A 17,213-nucleotide genomic window follows, 5' to 3' on the forward strand; every position below is an offset into this window, starting at 1 on the left:
TCCATGCGCCCCTTGCCCTTCACCTCCACTGGCCCGCGCGGCTCCAGTCCGTACCCGCGGCGCTCCAGCACCTAAATCAAGACTCAATTTATTTTTTGGACCTTGATCATAGCAAAAGATTAAAACGAATAGTACCTGCTTGGTGTACTTGGTGACCTGTATGCGGTCCATGGCGCCGGTGCTCTCCATGCGCGAGGCCTCGTTGACGGTGTTGCCCCAGATGTCATAGACAGGCTTTCGTGCGCCAATCACACCGCCCACCAGCGGCCCGCAGCTTATGCCTGCGTAGAACAGTTTCTTTTGAGACAAACTGCATAATAGGAGCTACAAGTGGCTGGAAAATTTATCAGCCGTTGCCTATTACGTAGTGTGCAATGCTTACCGATTCGCAAACGGAACTTGTTGAAGCTGTGCTTGTTGATGTCGTCGAGCGCCTCGCGCAGCGCGAATGCGTAGTCCACCAGCGCACACAGGTGCTCGCATTCGTCCTGTCCGCTCTGAGAATAATATCATTCACCTAAAATTCTATTTGACTGACAAAAGATAGTATATTCCAATCCCATATGATCCACTGTCACATGACATGTTGCCAACAATACATTAACATAAAAGAACCGTGTGCTTACTCTGTGATTAGGATTAAGACCGGAAGCCGCCATGTACGTCGCGCCGATAGTTTTGATCTTCTCTATGCTCTTGAATCTTGGCTGCATCAGCAGTTTGTCAAAGTCAACTGAGAAAATATTAAAAAATGCTATAGCAACCACTGCGTAAGTGATCAGAACAATAATGATAAAGAGGAATCAGTTGGTACATTACAAATTATTTCGTTGAGCAGGCGCATGCAGTCGATGGCCTTCTGCTCGGAGTAGAACTCGTGAAAGTTGGGAATACCCGCGAACATCACGCCTACTTCGTCTCGCCATTGCGAATATAGCTCCTGAAACAATATCAATAGTTATTAATATCTTTCTTTTAAACGCACTTTTCATATTAAGCTAAATATGAAACTGACATCCGGGCATCGGTCCTTGGCAAGGAAGTGAGCGACGACGTGGTCTGGCAGGATGTGCTTGAGCAGGTGCCGGTTGGTGCGCTGCGTGTCGCGCATCTCCGCGAGGTCGGTCTGCGCCTGCAGCCGCCACAGCAGGTCCAGCCGCGAAGTCACCTCTACCAGCCTCGCGTGGTACACCACCATCACCAGGAACATCACCATCAAGATCAACATCTGCACGTAGAATGGTAGCTGGCTGCAAACAAACAACGGCAGTATAGTTATATCCAGTACGCTATACTCCTATTATAGTATAAACTCTAACTTTACACTTGAACCTATAAAAACTTAATACAATAAAGACTACTCACGTGTTTCTGTTTAAAGTATCAAAGGCGTACTCGTTGTAGTATAGTAGCAGTAGTACCGAGAACATTGCTACATTGAGTACGGCCAGCAGCGTCTTGATGAGGTAGTACAGCTTGAGGATAGAGGTTAGCGCGACCAGGCAAAGAATCCACGTGAAGACGACGTACTCGGGCCGGTAGCACTCGCCCCCGCGCTCACGCTCCGTGCCCGTCATGTTCGGTCTCGCCAACGTACTCGTCGCGTTCCGGAACGAAGACGGACAGATGTATAGCTTAGAAGTGCTGAAATCACAATAGAACTGTACTTTATTCTGAAATTAACAGTAAAACTTGCAAAGACTATATTGTATGCAGGTAAGATAACAATGGTAAATTGTGTGAATTTGACATCAAAAAGTGTATTAGTACCTAGAAATAGACATGATAGTAACGAAGCAGCAGATGTGCAGATTGCGACGGAGCCGCGTGCGGCCGAGCGCGGCGGAGGCACGGGCGAGGCGCGGCGCCACGCCGGGGAACTCCTCTGCCATCACCAGACAGAACGAAAGTACCAGTGGCGCTGTCATTATGCCAAGCGTCGCCACCAGTCGCCAGCAGCTGCACAAATGTATTAAAATGGTATTGTATAGTATGCAGAATAGTATATTAAAGAGAAGATTGTGTATTAGCATTTTACCAATAGGTCATCCGCAAAGAGTAACTGTAAAGTAATCGGTGTATACCCACTTGAAATGTATGACGTATTGCACGGCAAGTATGAAGAGCCAGAGCACGAGGCAGCACATGACGTTGGACTTGAAGGTGCGCTCGTCCTGGCTGGCGAAGCGCTGCTCGAGCGAGGCGCGCCGGAAGCGCAGCGACCACGCGCGCATGTTGTCCAGCCGCATGCGCCGGTTGCTGCTCACCTCGATAGAGTGGTTTATTATATCGTCCTCCTGCAATATCGCGCAACGGTCCATATATTTCTGTGTACTTGTTGGTCTTAAATAAACTATCTAAAAATAAGTTGTCACTCACATCAGACATTGACGTAATTTCAATATCTTGCCCCTGCTCTGCATCCTCGTGTTTGATCAGACGCGGCAGGCGAGTCACTATGGCTGAAGTACTCGAAAAGTACTGTGAACAGGAACATAAAATTACAACAATTCCTCTATCACAACATCCTATTGAACAAATATGACTCTTGGAATATACAAAAACAGACAAATTCTTACGCTTTGAAATGGCAGTTCTGGCGTCCAGTCTGTCGTGGTCTCGTCATCAATGCTGCTGCTAGTGCGACGCGGTGTCTCGCAAGAGGATTGCTGAACCACTTGAATGCTACACAGTAAAAATACTTACAATATTATAATTCCCTATATTGCTTACTAGCAGAAATTCTGCGGAGCTGACAAAATAGAAACTGACCAGTTGGGTCTGGAGCGATGGCGCGTCCTGCGCGGCTGCTCGGAGGATTTAATGAGGTATGTGGAGAGGCCGAGCTCGCGCAGACGCGGGTCGCGCGTCTCGCCCTCGCCCGCTTCCACCTCGAACGTGCCATTGAGACACTCCAGCGTTGCTGACGATATGTGCACCCGCCTAATGAGAAACCTTATCATAGAGAATAGACAAAAGATAACTATAAAACTTGTATGCTGTTTATCCATACCCGGGCAAGCCTCCACTTTCCATATGGTTGGCGATGTTGACGTCGAGCGACCACAAGTCGAACTGCCACTTGAGGAGGCCCAGCACGCCGCACAGCACCGCGCCGCTGTGCACGCCGATACGCATGTCCAGGTCCACCTGAATTTAATAATACAAATTTCTATGCAGCTAAGATAAGATCCTATGGTTTTGATGGAACGATGGAGCCTACCTCGAGATGGAACTCACTAAATCCCCTTTTGGGACTGATTATTAAAGGGACGATTTCGTTATGGCTGAGTAGATGGCGGTCAAATTATTTAACGTGTCGTGTTACCTGAGCATTGTATCGCACATCGCGAATAGCACGTATCATGTGGAGACCCATGTTGACGCAGCAGTAGGCGTGGTTGGTGCGGCGCTCCGGCAGCCCGCTCACACAGAAGTAGCAGTCGCCCAGCAACTTGATGCGAAGGCAGTGGTTCTCCTGAATCAAAACCACTAATTCAGATCCTTTGTGATCGAAGCCGATACAAAGGGATTGTGTCGTAGTGATAACAGAAATTGCGATAAGTAGCCAGTGTTGTGCTTCGGATTACATTTTATTGTATGAATGATTAAAAAATGATTGTCTCTCAACTCACCGATGCTAGTCTATCAAAGCGTGCAAATAGCTCGTTCAATATCTTCACTAACTCTTGAGCATTACATTTACTTGACAGTTCTGTAAAGATTTAATAACATTCAAGATAAAACATATACTTTGTTTTAGAATTGATAGCAGTATATTGATTTATTTTATCATACCTGTAAATCCTTTTATGTCAGCAAATAGTATCGAGACATTTTCGTGCCTCTGAATATAGAGATTATTGAACTGTTGCTCTTGGAATTCCCCCTTCACTCTGGACACATGGCTGTAGATCTCCTTCGCTAAGAAGTCTGGTATCACTGTACAAATAATTGAATTATAATATAACTTTTTGAGGTAATGAATATTTTTGAGAAAAATATAATTATTATAGTTACTAACCACTTTGAAAAAGTTTCCATTGTCGATCACTCTCTCGTTTAGTTCTCTGTCGGGTGACCATGGAGCGATGCGTCTCTAGGAACGCTTTGCGCTGTCCCCAGTCCGTCAGATACTTGGCGTACATTCCCGCGAAGTTCACTGCATTATACAGCAATGCGTTGGCGATTAGTAATCGCAGCGCGCAAGATTGAGCCTGGAGCAAGAACATACGATATTCAACATTTAAGTTAATTCGTATTGGAGAATGATACAAGTAAATAAGCTAAAGCTTACTACTTCAGTGCTGCTATTCATAATATCTTTAATGACGACGGCGGTGGCGAGGACGTGCGACACGGAGGACAGCAGACCGATGACAATGCACCAGCCCAGCGAAAGCGGCAACATGGCGTACGGCGCGAAGATGATGAACAACATATACCACACTTGGTTCTCTGGCGCTTGGAAACCAATGCCTTGACCACTTAAACCTGCATAGAAAAATATGTCTCAATAGTTCCGGCAATTAAAAATCGACTAATGAATAATGAAGTAAACTGGACTGGATAAATCTAACCTAGCGAAAGTGTAAGGAAATTGTTTCATGTGAACTTTTCTTCTTCCACTGTTACAAACAAGATGTTTTATAAGATTGGGCCAAATAGAACTCAGAAATATTTTCCTTTGGCTTTGTATAAAGTTGACTTTGGTAATATTGATACCTTGTGCTATAAGTAGTATCCATGTGGCGGCGGCGGCCCAGTGTAGGTAGTTGTTGGCGAAGCACCGCCAGCAGCCAAGCATACAGACAGCTACATTGAGACAAGCGAATGCCACCGTCCACGCGATCTGGTACCCATCCGCCACCGATTCAACTTAAAAGTAGGGTCAGAAAAAAGGTTCAATATAATGTCAAAATAAAAGATAGGTTTGTATGGACTGCAAAATTTACGTTAAATACTCACTGTCATTTCTATTGGTGAGCGTATAAATTAACGACAAGCATATCTGAAAAAGAATACTTATGTTATAACTAAGTCTATAACATATAAACTTACTTAAGGATGAATGAGGCATCAACCATAGTACTTACAAAATCTAATGGTAACTTTTAACTAAGGAAATAACAATTTTACACAAATAGTAACTTTTATGGGATCATAGAGGTATTTACGACAACAATCTACGTACCCACCTTTAGTGCGAGGTCCACGACGTTCACCATAATGAGAGATTTCTGACGCTGACGTCTAGAATACCGCTGGTATGACAACTCCACTGTTTCATCCTGGAAAAAAAAACAAAGCGTGCTATTCCACTTCCTAAACATGTGTACAAAACATATTGTCATCTCTCTCTATCTAATATAACAGGAAAAGGATAAATGAATTATAAATAATATTAGAAATTCACTTACTTTAAAGCTATTTGTTATTGAAGGCCAAAATATCCCTTTGTAGTACCGTCCAGTCCTCAAGATTGATTCAGATGACACTAATCAAACAAAAATAAATAGGTTAATTATTACAAATAAATTAATATTATTATTTTCTTTAAGTTTGCAAATGCTTTAATAACTACGCTATCGCACCTGGATCACTCTCAGTACGAAATGGGTCGATGCTGTTACGGGGACTAGTTGAAGAACCGTCTTCTTCACTAACACGGTGCTGTAAAAATAACAAATTGCAATTTAGGTTAAGTAAAGCTTATTTCTAATTAATATTTTCTTTGTAAACTGTAGTAGTATTTTAGATTTCATCGAGTATAAATTTTGATGATAAAAACTCAGAAGAGACATATCTCAATCGTTTTTAAACTTCTTACTTATACTACTAGAGTTTTAGACGGGATTTTATAAGTTGTATAATTTGATTCCTTACGTCAATATATTTCAATCCATGAAAGCCCTTTGAAGATTTGTAAATGGACTCGTCCCGGAAAATCGAGTTAGAGTTCGCGAAGTGAGAGCAGAGCCAGAGTGTGCTCCAAATTGTAGGTAATTAAACGCAACGAACTCGTCCCTAAATATACATTTATGCGGAACACGAACTTCCTCAAAGTTTACTTTCTCCTTCGTTATTCAATTAGATACGAATAAAAAGCTTTTGCTTTTTTAATCTTTATTTAGATTAAAAAGTGCTTATTCGAATTTCAAACGAAAACAACTTAAATAATTCACTAAATTTATGGTCAATAGAGTAACATTTTTTCATTATGCATCATCAGAACAAAGTAATTGTTAGAGTTGAATTTGCAATTATCAGTTAAGGTCCAAGTCTCTCAAGGTAAATAAAACTCCAACCTTAAAACCTTTTATAGTTTTTGAGTTTCTCGATCTATCTAAATGTTTAATGCCACTTCTATTTGTTTCGGCTAACAAGCTCTGGGGAAACGTAATGGGCCCTCATAAATAACCTAATATTTACATAACTAATTTATGAAACGAAAGTACTTAGCTGCCAAAAGTTACGGACCTTTGTTTGGCGTAATGGCCAGGGATCGGGGGAAAACAAATTAGTAGCAAGTTTTGCGTAAATCAATTATTTTAGTACGTAAATGAATCACTAGATGAATTTGGGTCGGTAGTGTGTAAAATTGAATATTTTCACGCAAGTTTTATTCGTTAATTTTCAAACAAACCCAAATTGTTTAGCTCTAATGACTGTATAACGTTGCGTTAACATATTTAATAAAATGTAGAAAACCATCAAAACAAAGAACTTCTTACCAAGTTAGAAACCAAAACAACACTCCATCAAATCAGTATAAATATCTAATTTATTATCGACCCACATTCTCTTAGGACTCTGAAACCACCGTTACATTATTTTGACCGCAACTTGTTTAACTGTACACCGTCCTTGCTCCGATTCAATTTGGTGGTTTAATGATTGACGTCAGCGAATATAGTGTTACAACGCGCAGTATTGTTTCAGAACGACTTTTGGGTGCTGTTCAAACGTGAACTGCAAGGTTAGGTTCAAGTGAATTACAAGTATAAGAGGTGTCGATACGTTGTTGCATGATATATGCATGCATACCTGGTCATCAGGTGCGGAGCAGCTAGCCCCATCACCGGGCAGTCGCTCTCCATCAGGTGCCACATCTCCCTCTCCCTCCCTCCCCTCCCGCACCGCCTCGCAGCATAGACCCTGACAAAGTCAATAACATCCAAAACATTACTGAGGTAAATTCGTGCTTATAATGTACCAAGTAGTGTTAATCAGCAATGAACTAGATGTAAGGCGATTTTTATAAGTTTGTGTTTTACATGGAGCACCAAAATTATCAAAAGACAAATAAGGTTTCGAAATTATAATTCAGATTTTGCAAGACCTAGTTAGACAAGATCCAGTTCATTGGATTTAGTTTAATAGGAGTTTGTACGGAGTACATATTTATTGAAAACAATGACTGTGTAGTCTAAACCTCTAATAATCTCTGATAGAATCAGATAGAATAAAATATCAGTAACTTAAATAATAAGTAATGTAAAATAGGGCAAGAAAGTCTGACGAAATTCACTACATCATAAACTTTAACAAGCGATATTAAACACGAAAATTACGTCAATAAAGTGCACAATTAAATCCAAATGCGAATCGTTACACGAACACGTCGGAGATTTACGATTTTGCACCTCCGACTTGTTCACAGTTATCTGTGCTACCGACAAAATAAGATAAAACAAAGTACATTCAATCATTGTGAGGATACTGAATATAACATAACCCATGTAGCTAGCTAAGGACTAAGCTTTGGGTAGGCTTTGATGGTTACAATTCTGCAAAGCTTTTTATATTTCCAATTTTATTAAAAAAGAATAAATACAACCATCTTTTTAATTTAAAATTAGAATATAATCAATGTGTAAGACAAGTTTAACAAAAAAAGTATTAACTTTTACTCTAAATGTTCAAAGGTAATAATAAAAAGGTAGGAGAAGTAACAAATTGTATAAACTCCAAAGAGTAATTTCAGTTCCCTTTGACAACAGTCTCTGGATACTTGTAAAGTGCAGCGAACGAAACCATTTCATTTAACGTCCGCAGTTAGTGGAACGGAATGCGGTGAGGTAATGTACCGGTGCTTACCGCTTTTATTGGCCACCTTTGAACTCGTTTCGAGTTATGGGACTTTCAGCTTCACTTCGACGGAAAAATGTTTACTCTTGAACATAATAAAGGTATACAGCTTTGTGGATGGGTTTTCTTTCAACTGAATGTTCAGATGTTCATCGGATTGATGTTTTGGAAATGCTTGATTCTTCTGTATTTTTATTACGAAGATATCTTGGATAAAGAATACAGAAAGTTGTAAAAATTTATTATCATATAGCAGCAATAGTAAGACTGAAATAAAAATTCTTATTTAAACCAATATACGTGTTTATTGAATATTTTCCAGTGAAATGGTTCTAAATGGTGTTGTTTGTTTAAATTGAAATGCTGCATACGATAAGAAAATGCGCGATCTTTTCTAGAATTGTCGTCTTGGACATTATAGACATTGCAATTTGAAATCAATAGCACATTCTATAAACTTTCAGTTTTTGTTTTATGACGTCTGCGTTTTTACGCAAAATAGCATTAGTAGACTGATAAGTCCATTGTTATTGTATTCGACTTATTTAATTTCTAGGTTACAGTTATGAATCATTAACGTCTGAGTTTTAAGGATACGATCAAAGTTCTATAGATTCCTATGAATAGAGTAAGATTATAGCTTAGATAACAACACTACAGAATGCTAATGTGTTTGCTTAGTGATATAATGCTGACCAATAGTATCCCTTCCATTATCAATACACGAACTCAATTCATGAATATAAAACGAACATTACACAAACTAAACATTTAAAATCTTATTTTTACTACTGCATTTTTAGTTAACTTGTTCAAGCTTAAGAGTTTAAACTGCACATTGGAAAGGTGCCAAAAGTTGTCGGATGTTTTCCATGAAATTAATGCATTTCCTACTAAATAAAGTGAACTTTTAATTTGTTTGACTTTGGACTATTTGCGAGTTAAATTCGACCTATCAAGGTTAAAACCTTTACTGTAATCTACTCAATGTAATTAATTATTCAGCGACTGATATACTAGTGTAGAGTACACTTACAATTTACATTAGAGAGATTGGGAACATCTAATCGATTTCCAGCTAATTCCATTATCATAACAACAATTTTCTAATATGCATCAATAATCATACTCCATACTAATATTATAAAAGCGAAAGTTTAGATGGATGGATATTTGTTAGAGTTTGTAGCCTAAACAACTGGATGGATTTTGATGAAATTTGGTAAAGATGTAGAAAATAGTCTAGAAGAATACATAGGCTACTCACTTTTTTTTATTTCCAAGCAGAGGGAGTCGCGGGCGAAAGCTAGTGACAAACTAAATTTTTAATTTAATTGTAAATTATAAAGCGTCTTATTAAAAATCTATCATAAATTATCTTTCTTCAGCATTGATAAAAAGGTCCGTGGTTCAAGGCGTTGTGCGGACCTCAGACGTTAGAGCGATGACCAAATTGTAATGACACGATCAAAGCTATAGGATAAAAACTGCCCATCAATCATATCTCGGACACATCAAAAGATAAATCGTCATTTCATCAAAGATGTCGCGGATTTTCAGCTGACAAGGGTAAAATGGAGAGTAAATCTTTAACGCATTCACTGCGTAACAGGCTGATATCGGTCTGCCGCGGTACTTAAGCTGGTGCGGATGAAGAAAACTATGTCCCTCTCGCTAGTGCGAAAAGATAATTTGCATACATACATTCCATACATTATATTACATAAAATTATATTACATTGTTTCTACAATTATTCTAGCAATATCTATCCTAGTGCGGTTCTAGAAAGACCTGCCACGCACAGGCGGAAATATCATTGGTGTTGCATTTTTGCCCGCCGCCGCACCAAATGAAGAATTATTTTACTTGCCGCAGTAAACGTGTTAATACTTTTAGTTTCATGTGAATAGAATTTTGATACGCCAGTACACGTAGAAGCAAATTATTAATTCACTTGTAGCATTCGCTACAATATTGTAGCTCCTACGCGCTACGAAACTCAATTTCTATGCATGCAAAAAATGTGACTTCAATCATATTATTTTCTCTGTTTTCACATGAGTAAACATTTCATTAAAGTTTATGTCAAGGTAATTTGCGTGTCTAATGTCAGAACTTATCTTACTAGTATTTCTTTTGCGGTTATAGTAAGGTTAAGATATACAATGTCATTTATAACCTCAATTCACGAAACTCATCCAATGCATGAATAAAATTTAACCGCATGGATAAAATTCTAAAACCGAATTCCGAGTTTCAATAATTTTTTTTGGCTTCGAAACTAAATTCAATCTATTTCCGACAATAGCAAGTGTAACTATTTTTGCGGGCGCACACGTTTGATTAAACTATCGTACAACAGTTGTGCCATTGTCGGATAGCGACTCATTCAATTGTATAGTAGCATAACTAAAAATCGAGTAATGTGTGCACCTCATATGAATCAAACCGCGACTAAACAGTTGTGCAGAGTTCAGTGAGCGCGCGCTTTTAATGACGACTTATGTCAAATTGCGAAGTCTCAACCAGTTTAATCGGACCTCTTGTTTTTAAAATTACAAGTTTTTAAATTGCAATTTGTTTTACCAAAATATTATTGGACAAAGTTTGTATAAGTAGTATAACTATACATTTGTGTAACTAGGTGATATGCAATGTGGTATAGAAATGTTCCCGGTAAACTAGCGAGGCGTGCTATACTCTCACCTCGAGGGATCAGTGCTCCCTCTCTCCTAGCGTATACAACAGACCTGCTTTTTTGTTTTCTTTTATACACCTTTTTATATCAAAGGTTCTATTTTATTATAGCTTCATCCTAGTTATTCATTTGAATGTTAACTATAATGCAATTAGAATCAACTGACAGGCTCAGAGACGGTTAAATGGTCACTAATTGTCGTTTTATTGCAGCTTCGGACAAATAATCTTAAGAAACTCAGTTATTATATAGCTTAATGTTCAAAGTATAAAATCTGCAGATCTAAAATCATACTAATATTATAAATGAAAAAGTTTAGATGGATAGATGGATGGATGTTTGTTAGGGTCTGTAGTCTAAACGGCTGAATAGATTTCGACAAAATTTGGTACAGATGTAGAGGATAGAATGGAAGAACTCATAGGCTACTCACTTTGGTTTTTTTTTTATTCTACACGGACTGAGTTCCGGGGAAAGCTAGTAATTAATGAAATTGTCTCTCGGTTTATTCATCTAATTCGAAAGTGAAATCCATATAGCATTTTAAACGAATTGTATACTACCATAAACCAATTAATTAAAATAAATAGAAAATAAAATGTGTCCGTGAATAATCCGGCATATGCTTTCATATTTAATCCCTCCCAAACCAACCAAATGAAAACGCTTGACTTTAAGCTCATTGAAAACGACGCTTGTAGTAGACAAAGGTGGGCAGTGTGTATGACATTCGATTTGTTTCTGCTCTTCATATGAATGTAAGTACAAAGCTTTATAAATAATAATTAGGAAATCACTTTATTAAGTATCAAAACATATAATAAACAAAGGTTAAAGAAAATGAAAAAAAAAACTCTTGTTGAAAAAATGCTTTTGACATATTTTAACAAGTAGCCTGTATTTCTTTTATTAAATTCGGAGACAAAGGCTATAGTAATTTCTTTTATATTAGAGTATAATATTCGCCGTCTGTATTTAACATATGAAATTCAACAACTTAGGGTATCAAAATTACTTTCGTCGTTTCTCTATAAATAGTAAATGAAAAGATTTTCATGAACCGTGCAAAAACGACACGTGTAATTTCACAAACTGAAATAAATCGTACGTTCAAATTATCTAATTAATTGAATGAATTCAATAGCCATAGGATATGTATGAGCTTGCTACACCTACCTGTTCTAATAAATAAAGAACCCTAAACATTTAGTGTTAAAGTTCATTATTGTATAACAGGTGAAATTTAATTCGTGCCCCATCGCTCTTCAAAGAGACATTACAGTGAAAGGGCGGGAAAGCCGTTGATAAACTGGACCGCTTAGTACAGTCGAGTGCACATACAACGACACCTAACGGTCATGCATTGAACCTGATCTTTGTGTTAAATTAGAAAGTAACTAGTTTTCGCCCGCGACTCCGTCCGCATGGTATTAAAAAAACAAAACCAAGTAGCCTATGTGTTCTTCCCGACTATCCTCTTCATGTATGCCAAATTTCATTGAGATCCGTTCAGCAGTCTAGGCTACAAACTCTAACAAACATCCATCCATCCATCTAAGCTTTCACATTTATAATATTAGTATGATTGAATTAAATATACCGCGTTACTGTACCATTCGAACGTTTAGATGATGTCCAATGTAAAGGTAAGTACACATTCTAATTAATGGCATCTCTCTCATTGACTTTGAAAAGAGTGAGAAAGCAATATTTTTCAATGCTCAGTGTAATTTCACTTCCACTACATACACGCGAAAGGGACAATCTTTGCAGAAGTATTTAGCTGGAGTTTACATTGTCGTCTATGTTAATTGTTTCGACAAATTAAACAAGGACAAAATACGGGTTGTGCTAAAACTCAAGACGTAATTCTATTGACGTAATCCATATGTTGGCACAAGTGTTTTATTTTCATTTAAGGCGATATTGTAAATAATTCTTATTTATTCTTGTTATGTCAATAACGGAGTAATGTTGATATAATTAAATTATAGTACAATACTTTCCTAGCATTGTATATTAAAAAGTTTATTTGTAATAAAAACTAAAGTAAATAGTAAAACTTACATGATTTGTGACGTGTTACTCGCGTATTTGAATAAAAATAGAATGAAAGTTCAGATAAAAAGTACAGCATATTTTTTTTTATTATATTTTCTTTATTTCCTGCTGCTATGTTTTTTGCAGCAACCTTGTTATCTTTGTAGTTTTTTTTTGTCTAGTTCTTTAACTTGTGTTTTTTTTATACACATATATCTAATAAAATATATATGTGTTTTCTTCCTATTACAAGTTTTTTTTTAATACTGCATATTATATATGCTGAGTATTAGTTAAGCTATTTGCTTATACAAATATGTCAATAAATTTAGATAGAATTACTTCATTGATACTACATTGGTATTTTGTTAGTATTTTATTTACAAAACCCTGAAGTAACTAAACAAACACTGAATAAAAGAAATAAAACCATCTCTTTGATCGTTATCATCAAACTCAATAAAGAATTTAATTCTTTACAACAATAAGATCTATTTTAGGTCGATGATCAAGCTGTTTGTGACAACAGACTCCATGTTCCATTTAACCCGACAAATGTGTGCAATGACCGGAAACTGGCAGCCTCTAGATAATATAACCATTATGTTAACAAAGGATTTTGTTGCTGGCAACTCATTTTAAATTATTACAAAAATCTGCTTACGAATTATCAGGAAGTCACTGACTCCCTTTAAATGTTTAGATTCCATCATGTTTATATGTTTATACTAGCTGTTGCTTGCGGCTTTGCCCGCGTGAAATTAAAAAAATAATAAAAGATATATCCTATGTTACTCACAGATAAATTACCTTTCTAACGGTGAAAGAATTTTTAAAATCGACTTAGTAATTTTTGAGTTACTTCAATGCATACAAAAAATACAAATCTTACCTTTTCAGATAATTAATATAGATTAAGCTTCCTCTATAACATAAAATCTTTTTCGATTAAGCATCTAGTCGCACAATTAGACAGAGACAGCGACAAAGTCTCCCTCTAGCCACAAGATAGCTATTTCTATGGCATTTCGAGCTGAACCAGTGATAGTAAATTGTTTTTCATATTCGTGTTGAAGCAACCTGAGGTCTCTCGTGACGTCACATATCATCAGTTCAGTTACAAATGTATCAATAAAGAAATCAATCAGTGTTGGCAGTTTGCCAAAAATGTACTTCATATAGTGATAACGAAATTAGATCGTGGAATGCAATGCGTTAGTGCTTGTATCAGACAGAAGCAATAAATTCAAAACAGATATCTGAGGATAGCAGTTTATCCGGATCCAATGTGAACTGCGGCTTATTTATATTGAGGCCGGTACACATCTTGATCACATTTACATAGCTTATTTGGTAATATTAGTTGATAATTTGGCAAGTAATTCTGGACACCAATTAAAAATCTCTAGAACTAAGAAAAAATTACCAAAGTTGCCTAGATGCTTTTTCACTCTACAATTGCAATCAGTATACTAAGACCCAATTATAAATGCTTTAATTTAGAAAACTGTAAATATGAGGCGCCATTGCTGTGTTGACGTTGAACAGTCCACTGTCACTGTCGCCGGGCACGCAAACTTCAATCCAAGGATTCTAAATCATAACGTATTCCAATAAGGTTTAAATTGCAATGGCATAGTTGTTGAAATCAATTTAAACACAATTAAGGGGAAGAAAAATAGACAAACCACTGTGACGTCTGCTTTGCATTAAGTTGAACAAGTTGTTGACATAATTTACTATTTAAACAAACCAAGACAAGAAGTTTTATATTATAAGGTGGCAAACAAGCAAGCGGCAACGAGCGTGCGTTGCCTACCCTTAATCGATGGAAGCAGAGACGCACAAAAACAGGATGTTTCCCTTTCATGCCTCTCCTCCGCAATCATAACTTTTCCTTCCTATTCCTTACTGTTAAGAAAGGGGTGGAAAAGAAAAGGAACTAATATTAGCCCTATAGTAAATAATTTAAAACACAAATAGGCCGTTCAAATATTGCTTGAACTATGCAGCAATCGGTCCTGTAGTTAAAATGGGATACGTTATAAATTACTTACAACTTGTGGCACTACATCTGGAGGGTCGTCCCCAACGCCCGACGGCAGCTCCACCATTGTCTCCAGCCAGGCACGACCTGTAAGTGTTAACATAATTACAACACAAATAACGCCATCTTTATACTATTCAGTGTAACCAGAATAATTTATACCTTTTCTTCGTATTTAAAAATACTTAATAAATAAAATTTGTTAGAATTGGAGTGGTATATAAATATAAGATGACTGAATTTTAATTTATATTAGGTATGGAAAACCCCGAGAGTTTGGCAAGAAACCAACTGCAGTCAAAATCTGTATTTAGATAATATCTCGATGTTTAAAGCAATTTAACTTTAAGTTGCATGTTTATTAAATCTAATGAATGATTTTAATGCATTTTTATGACCTAAATAAGCTAATTTGCTATTAAAAGCTGTATTTTAAAGTTTTAAACTCTATGTGTTAACATAAAATAAAACTGGTTATAAAGCAGTAATAGTTGAGTATTTACCAGTTGCAGTTTTAAAGTTCTAATGGAAAACTACCAATAAAGCTCAACTCCGAACTCTCCATTAGCTATAATGTGGTAGGATTACATCTCCTACTAACTTTATGCGAGTGTAAATTATTTAATCATTTTATTATAAAACTATATTAAACATAGCCTAGTTACATTACTAACTAGCTGTTCCCGCGCGACTTTATCCGAATGAAATTATGACAATATTATTTTATTGTTTACATTTGTCAAATTATCAATTACAAATGTCAAAATGTCATGATAACAACCTTGCTTCCTTGATGTTGGCAGCAACTTATGGTCTCTTTCCCACATTAGGGTTTTTATCCAAAATGTATATCCCCTAAATTTAATGCGGTTAAAATAAAGTGTGACACAACTTTAGGGCTTTTTATAAAAAAAGAATTATTCAAAAACATGCTGAAATTGCTGACATCTTAGGCAACAAAGAAGTGTGTGTTTACGCTTTATTATATTAGTATAGATATAGATGGATAATCTAGCATTCGTGCTTAAATAATTTTTACTATCACTTGAGAAGTTTTCGAGGTTATTTGCTACAAACTTTTAGAAATATAGTTAAAACCATGTATTAAAGCAGCTCTAATAGAAATAATAAACAAAGAGAAATATACCGACATCGTAATTATAGTAATTATTATCCGCAGACGAACAAGCCCGCTAATTATTAATAATTTGGTATCCTTGTAATAACAAGCTACACGAACTAATTGCTTATTATATTTATATAGATATCATAGATAAAAAAATTGTTAGGAAAAATTGTTACCGTAGAAAATTCTCTTGAAATATTTTTAACAATAAATGTACAGGTAAGTAGAAGCGTGTGAAATAGGCTACTAGAATCTAAAAAATCTAGATGTTTATGATAAATGTAAATTTTAATAGTTAGTTAGTAGTTTAGTAAATTGCAGGTATACGTGTTTATTTAGGTGTAGAATTCCCCTTCCCGTATAAAGTGCTCTTGTCCACACGTAACGTGAAGCATAGAGGTTTGATCTTTGATAGTGATGGGACTACTCCAATACACTAATCATATCGAAATTACAGAAAAATATTTCTACTATTGAAAAATCTCTATATCGTTTTCTATGATTTTACTTTTTATGTAATATACATAAATTTTTAATCCTCTAATTTTACAATAGATTAAAATGTCCTTATTTAAATTTTGAATAACATAAATTCTTAGTATTTCAATTATTTGACTATAAAAATTAATTGTAAATCCAGTATATGCAATATTTAAACAACCAATTATGATCTCTTTTCTTATGTTTTTCTTTTAAACTCACTTTGAATTCTATTTTGACGATATAGCAACATCTCTAGCGGATGGCTATTCTTCGATACCAAAACAAAACGACAGCTAAGCGCTCTCTGAAAGCTTGTTTAATTTTTGTTCTATTATTTTATTGTTTTTGTAAGTTCTTTCTCTCTACACTTTTATTTGTATTGATAAAAATAAATCGCTTTTAAAACAAGCATTGACAATTTACAAGACATTTTAATAAGCATCCTTAAGGATGAATAAAATGAAATAAAAAAAATCTTAAGATTTTTTACGTCATAAACTAAACCAAACTAATTGTATTTTGTTGAGTTCCAAGATGCTTCTGTTATAAAGTATTATTTAACAGTATTATTTTGTTCTTGATATTCTTGTATTAGAGTCGTTAGTAATTTAATTTTGTTAATAAATAAATAAATTCGTACTAAAATCACAAACGAATTCACAAATGTAAAGAGGAATCCAATTCAACACGTGTCAAAGACACGGATCCAAATATAATTTGAACATTC

General features: G+C 36.1%; 1 protein-coding gene across 1 annotated transcript in view; it reads right to left on the minus strand.

Annotated features, from left to right (window-relative positions):
• The window catches only part of LOC106111023 (adenylate cyclase type 8), a 28,738-nt gene that overhangs the window by 928 nt on the left and 10,597 nt on the right, over positions 1-17,213 (minus strand). The window contains exons 4-28 of the mRNA XM_013292989.1: positions 14,888-14,964; positions 7,048-7,158; positions 5,595-5,673; positions 5,421-5,497; positions 5,199-5,291; positions 4,969-5,011; positions 4,726-4,878; positions 4,298-4,494; positions 4,025-4,217; positions 3,799-3,942; positions 3,636-3,715; positions 3,329-3,478; positions 3,014-3,150; positions 2,773-2,943; positions 2,580-2,685; positions 2,380-2,481; positions 2,089-2,297; positions 1,771-1,959; positions 1,366-1,644; positions 1,016-1,250; positions 820-940; positions 627-733; positions 383-497; positions 136-281; positions 3-71 (exon numbers count right to left, since the gene is read on the minus strand). Coding sequence (XP_013148443.1) covers positions 3-71; positions 136-281; positions 383-497; positions 627-733; positions 820-940; positions 1,016-1,250; positions 1,366-1,644; positions 1,771-1,959; positions 2,089-2,297; positions 2,380-2,481; positions 2,580-2,685; positions 2,773-2,943; positions 3,014-3,150; positions 3,329-3,478; positions 3,636-3,715; positions 3,799-3,942; positions 4,025-4,217; positions 4,298-4,494; positions 4,726-4,878; positions 4,969-5,011; positions 5,199-5,291; positions 5,421-5,497; positions 5,595-5,673; positions 7,048-7,158; positions 14,888-14,964 — 3,383 coding nt within the window. The remainder of the gene's footprint in view (positions 1-2; positions 72-135; positions 282-382; positions 498-626; positions 734-819; positions 941-1,015; positions 1,251-1,365; positions 1,645-1,770; positions 1,960-2,088; positions 2,298-2,379; positions 2,482-2,579; positions 2,686-2,772; positions 2,944-3,013; positions 3,151-3,328; positions 3,479-3,635; positions 3,716-3,798; positions 3,943-4,024; positions 4,218-4,297; positions 4,495-4,725; positions 4,879-4,968; positions 5,012-5,198; positions 5,292-5,420; positions 5,498-5,594; positions 5,674-7,047; positions 7,159-14,887; positions 14,965-17,213) is intronic.

This window comes from Papilio polytes, unplaced genomic scaffold (genome assembly GCF_000836215.1).
Source record: "Papilio polytes unplaced genomic scaffold, Ppol_1.0 DF824180.1, whole genome shotgun sequence".
NCBI lineage: Eukaryota > Metazoa > Arthropoda > Insecta > Lepidoptera > Papilionidae > Papilio > Papilio polytes.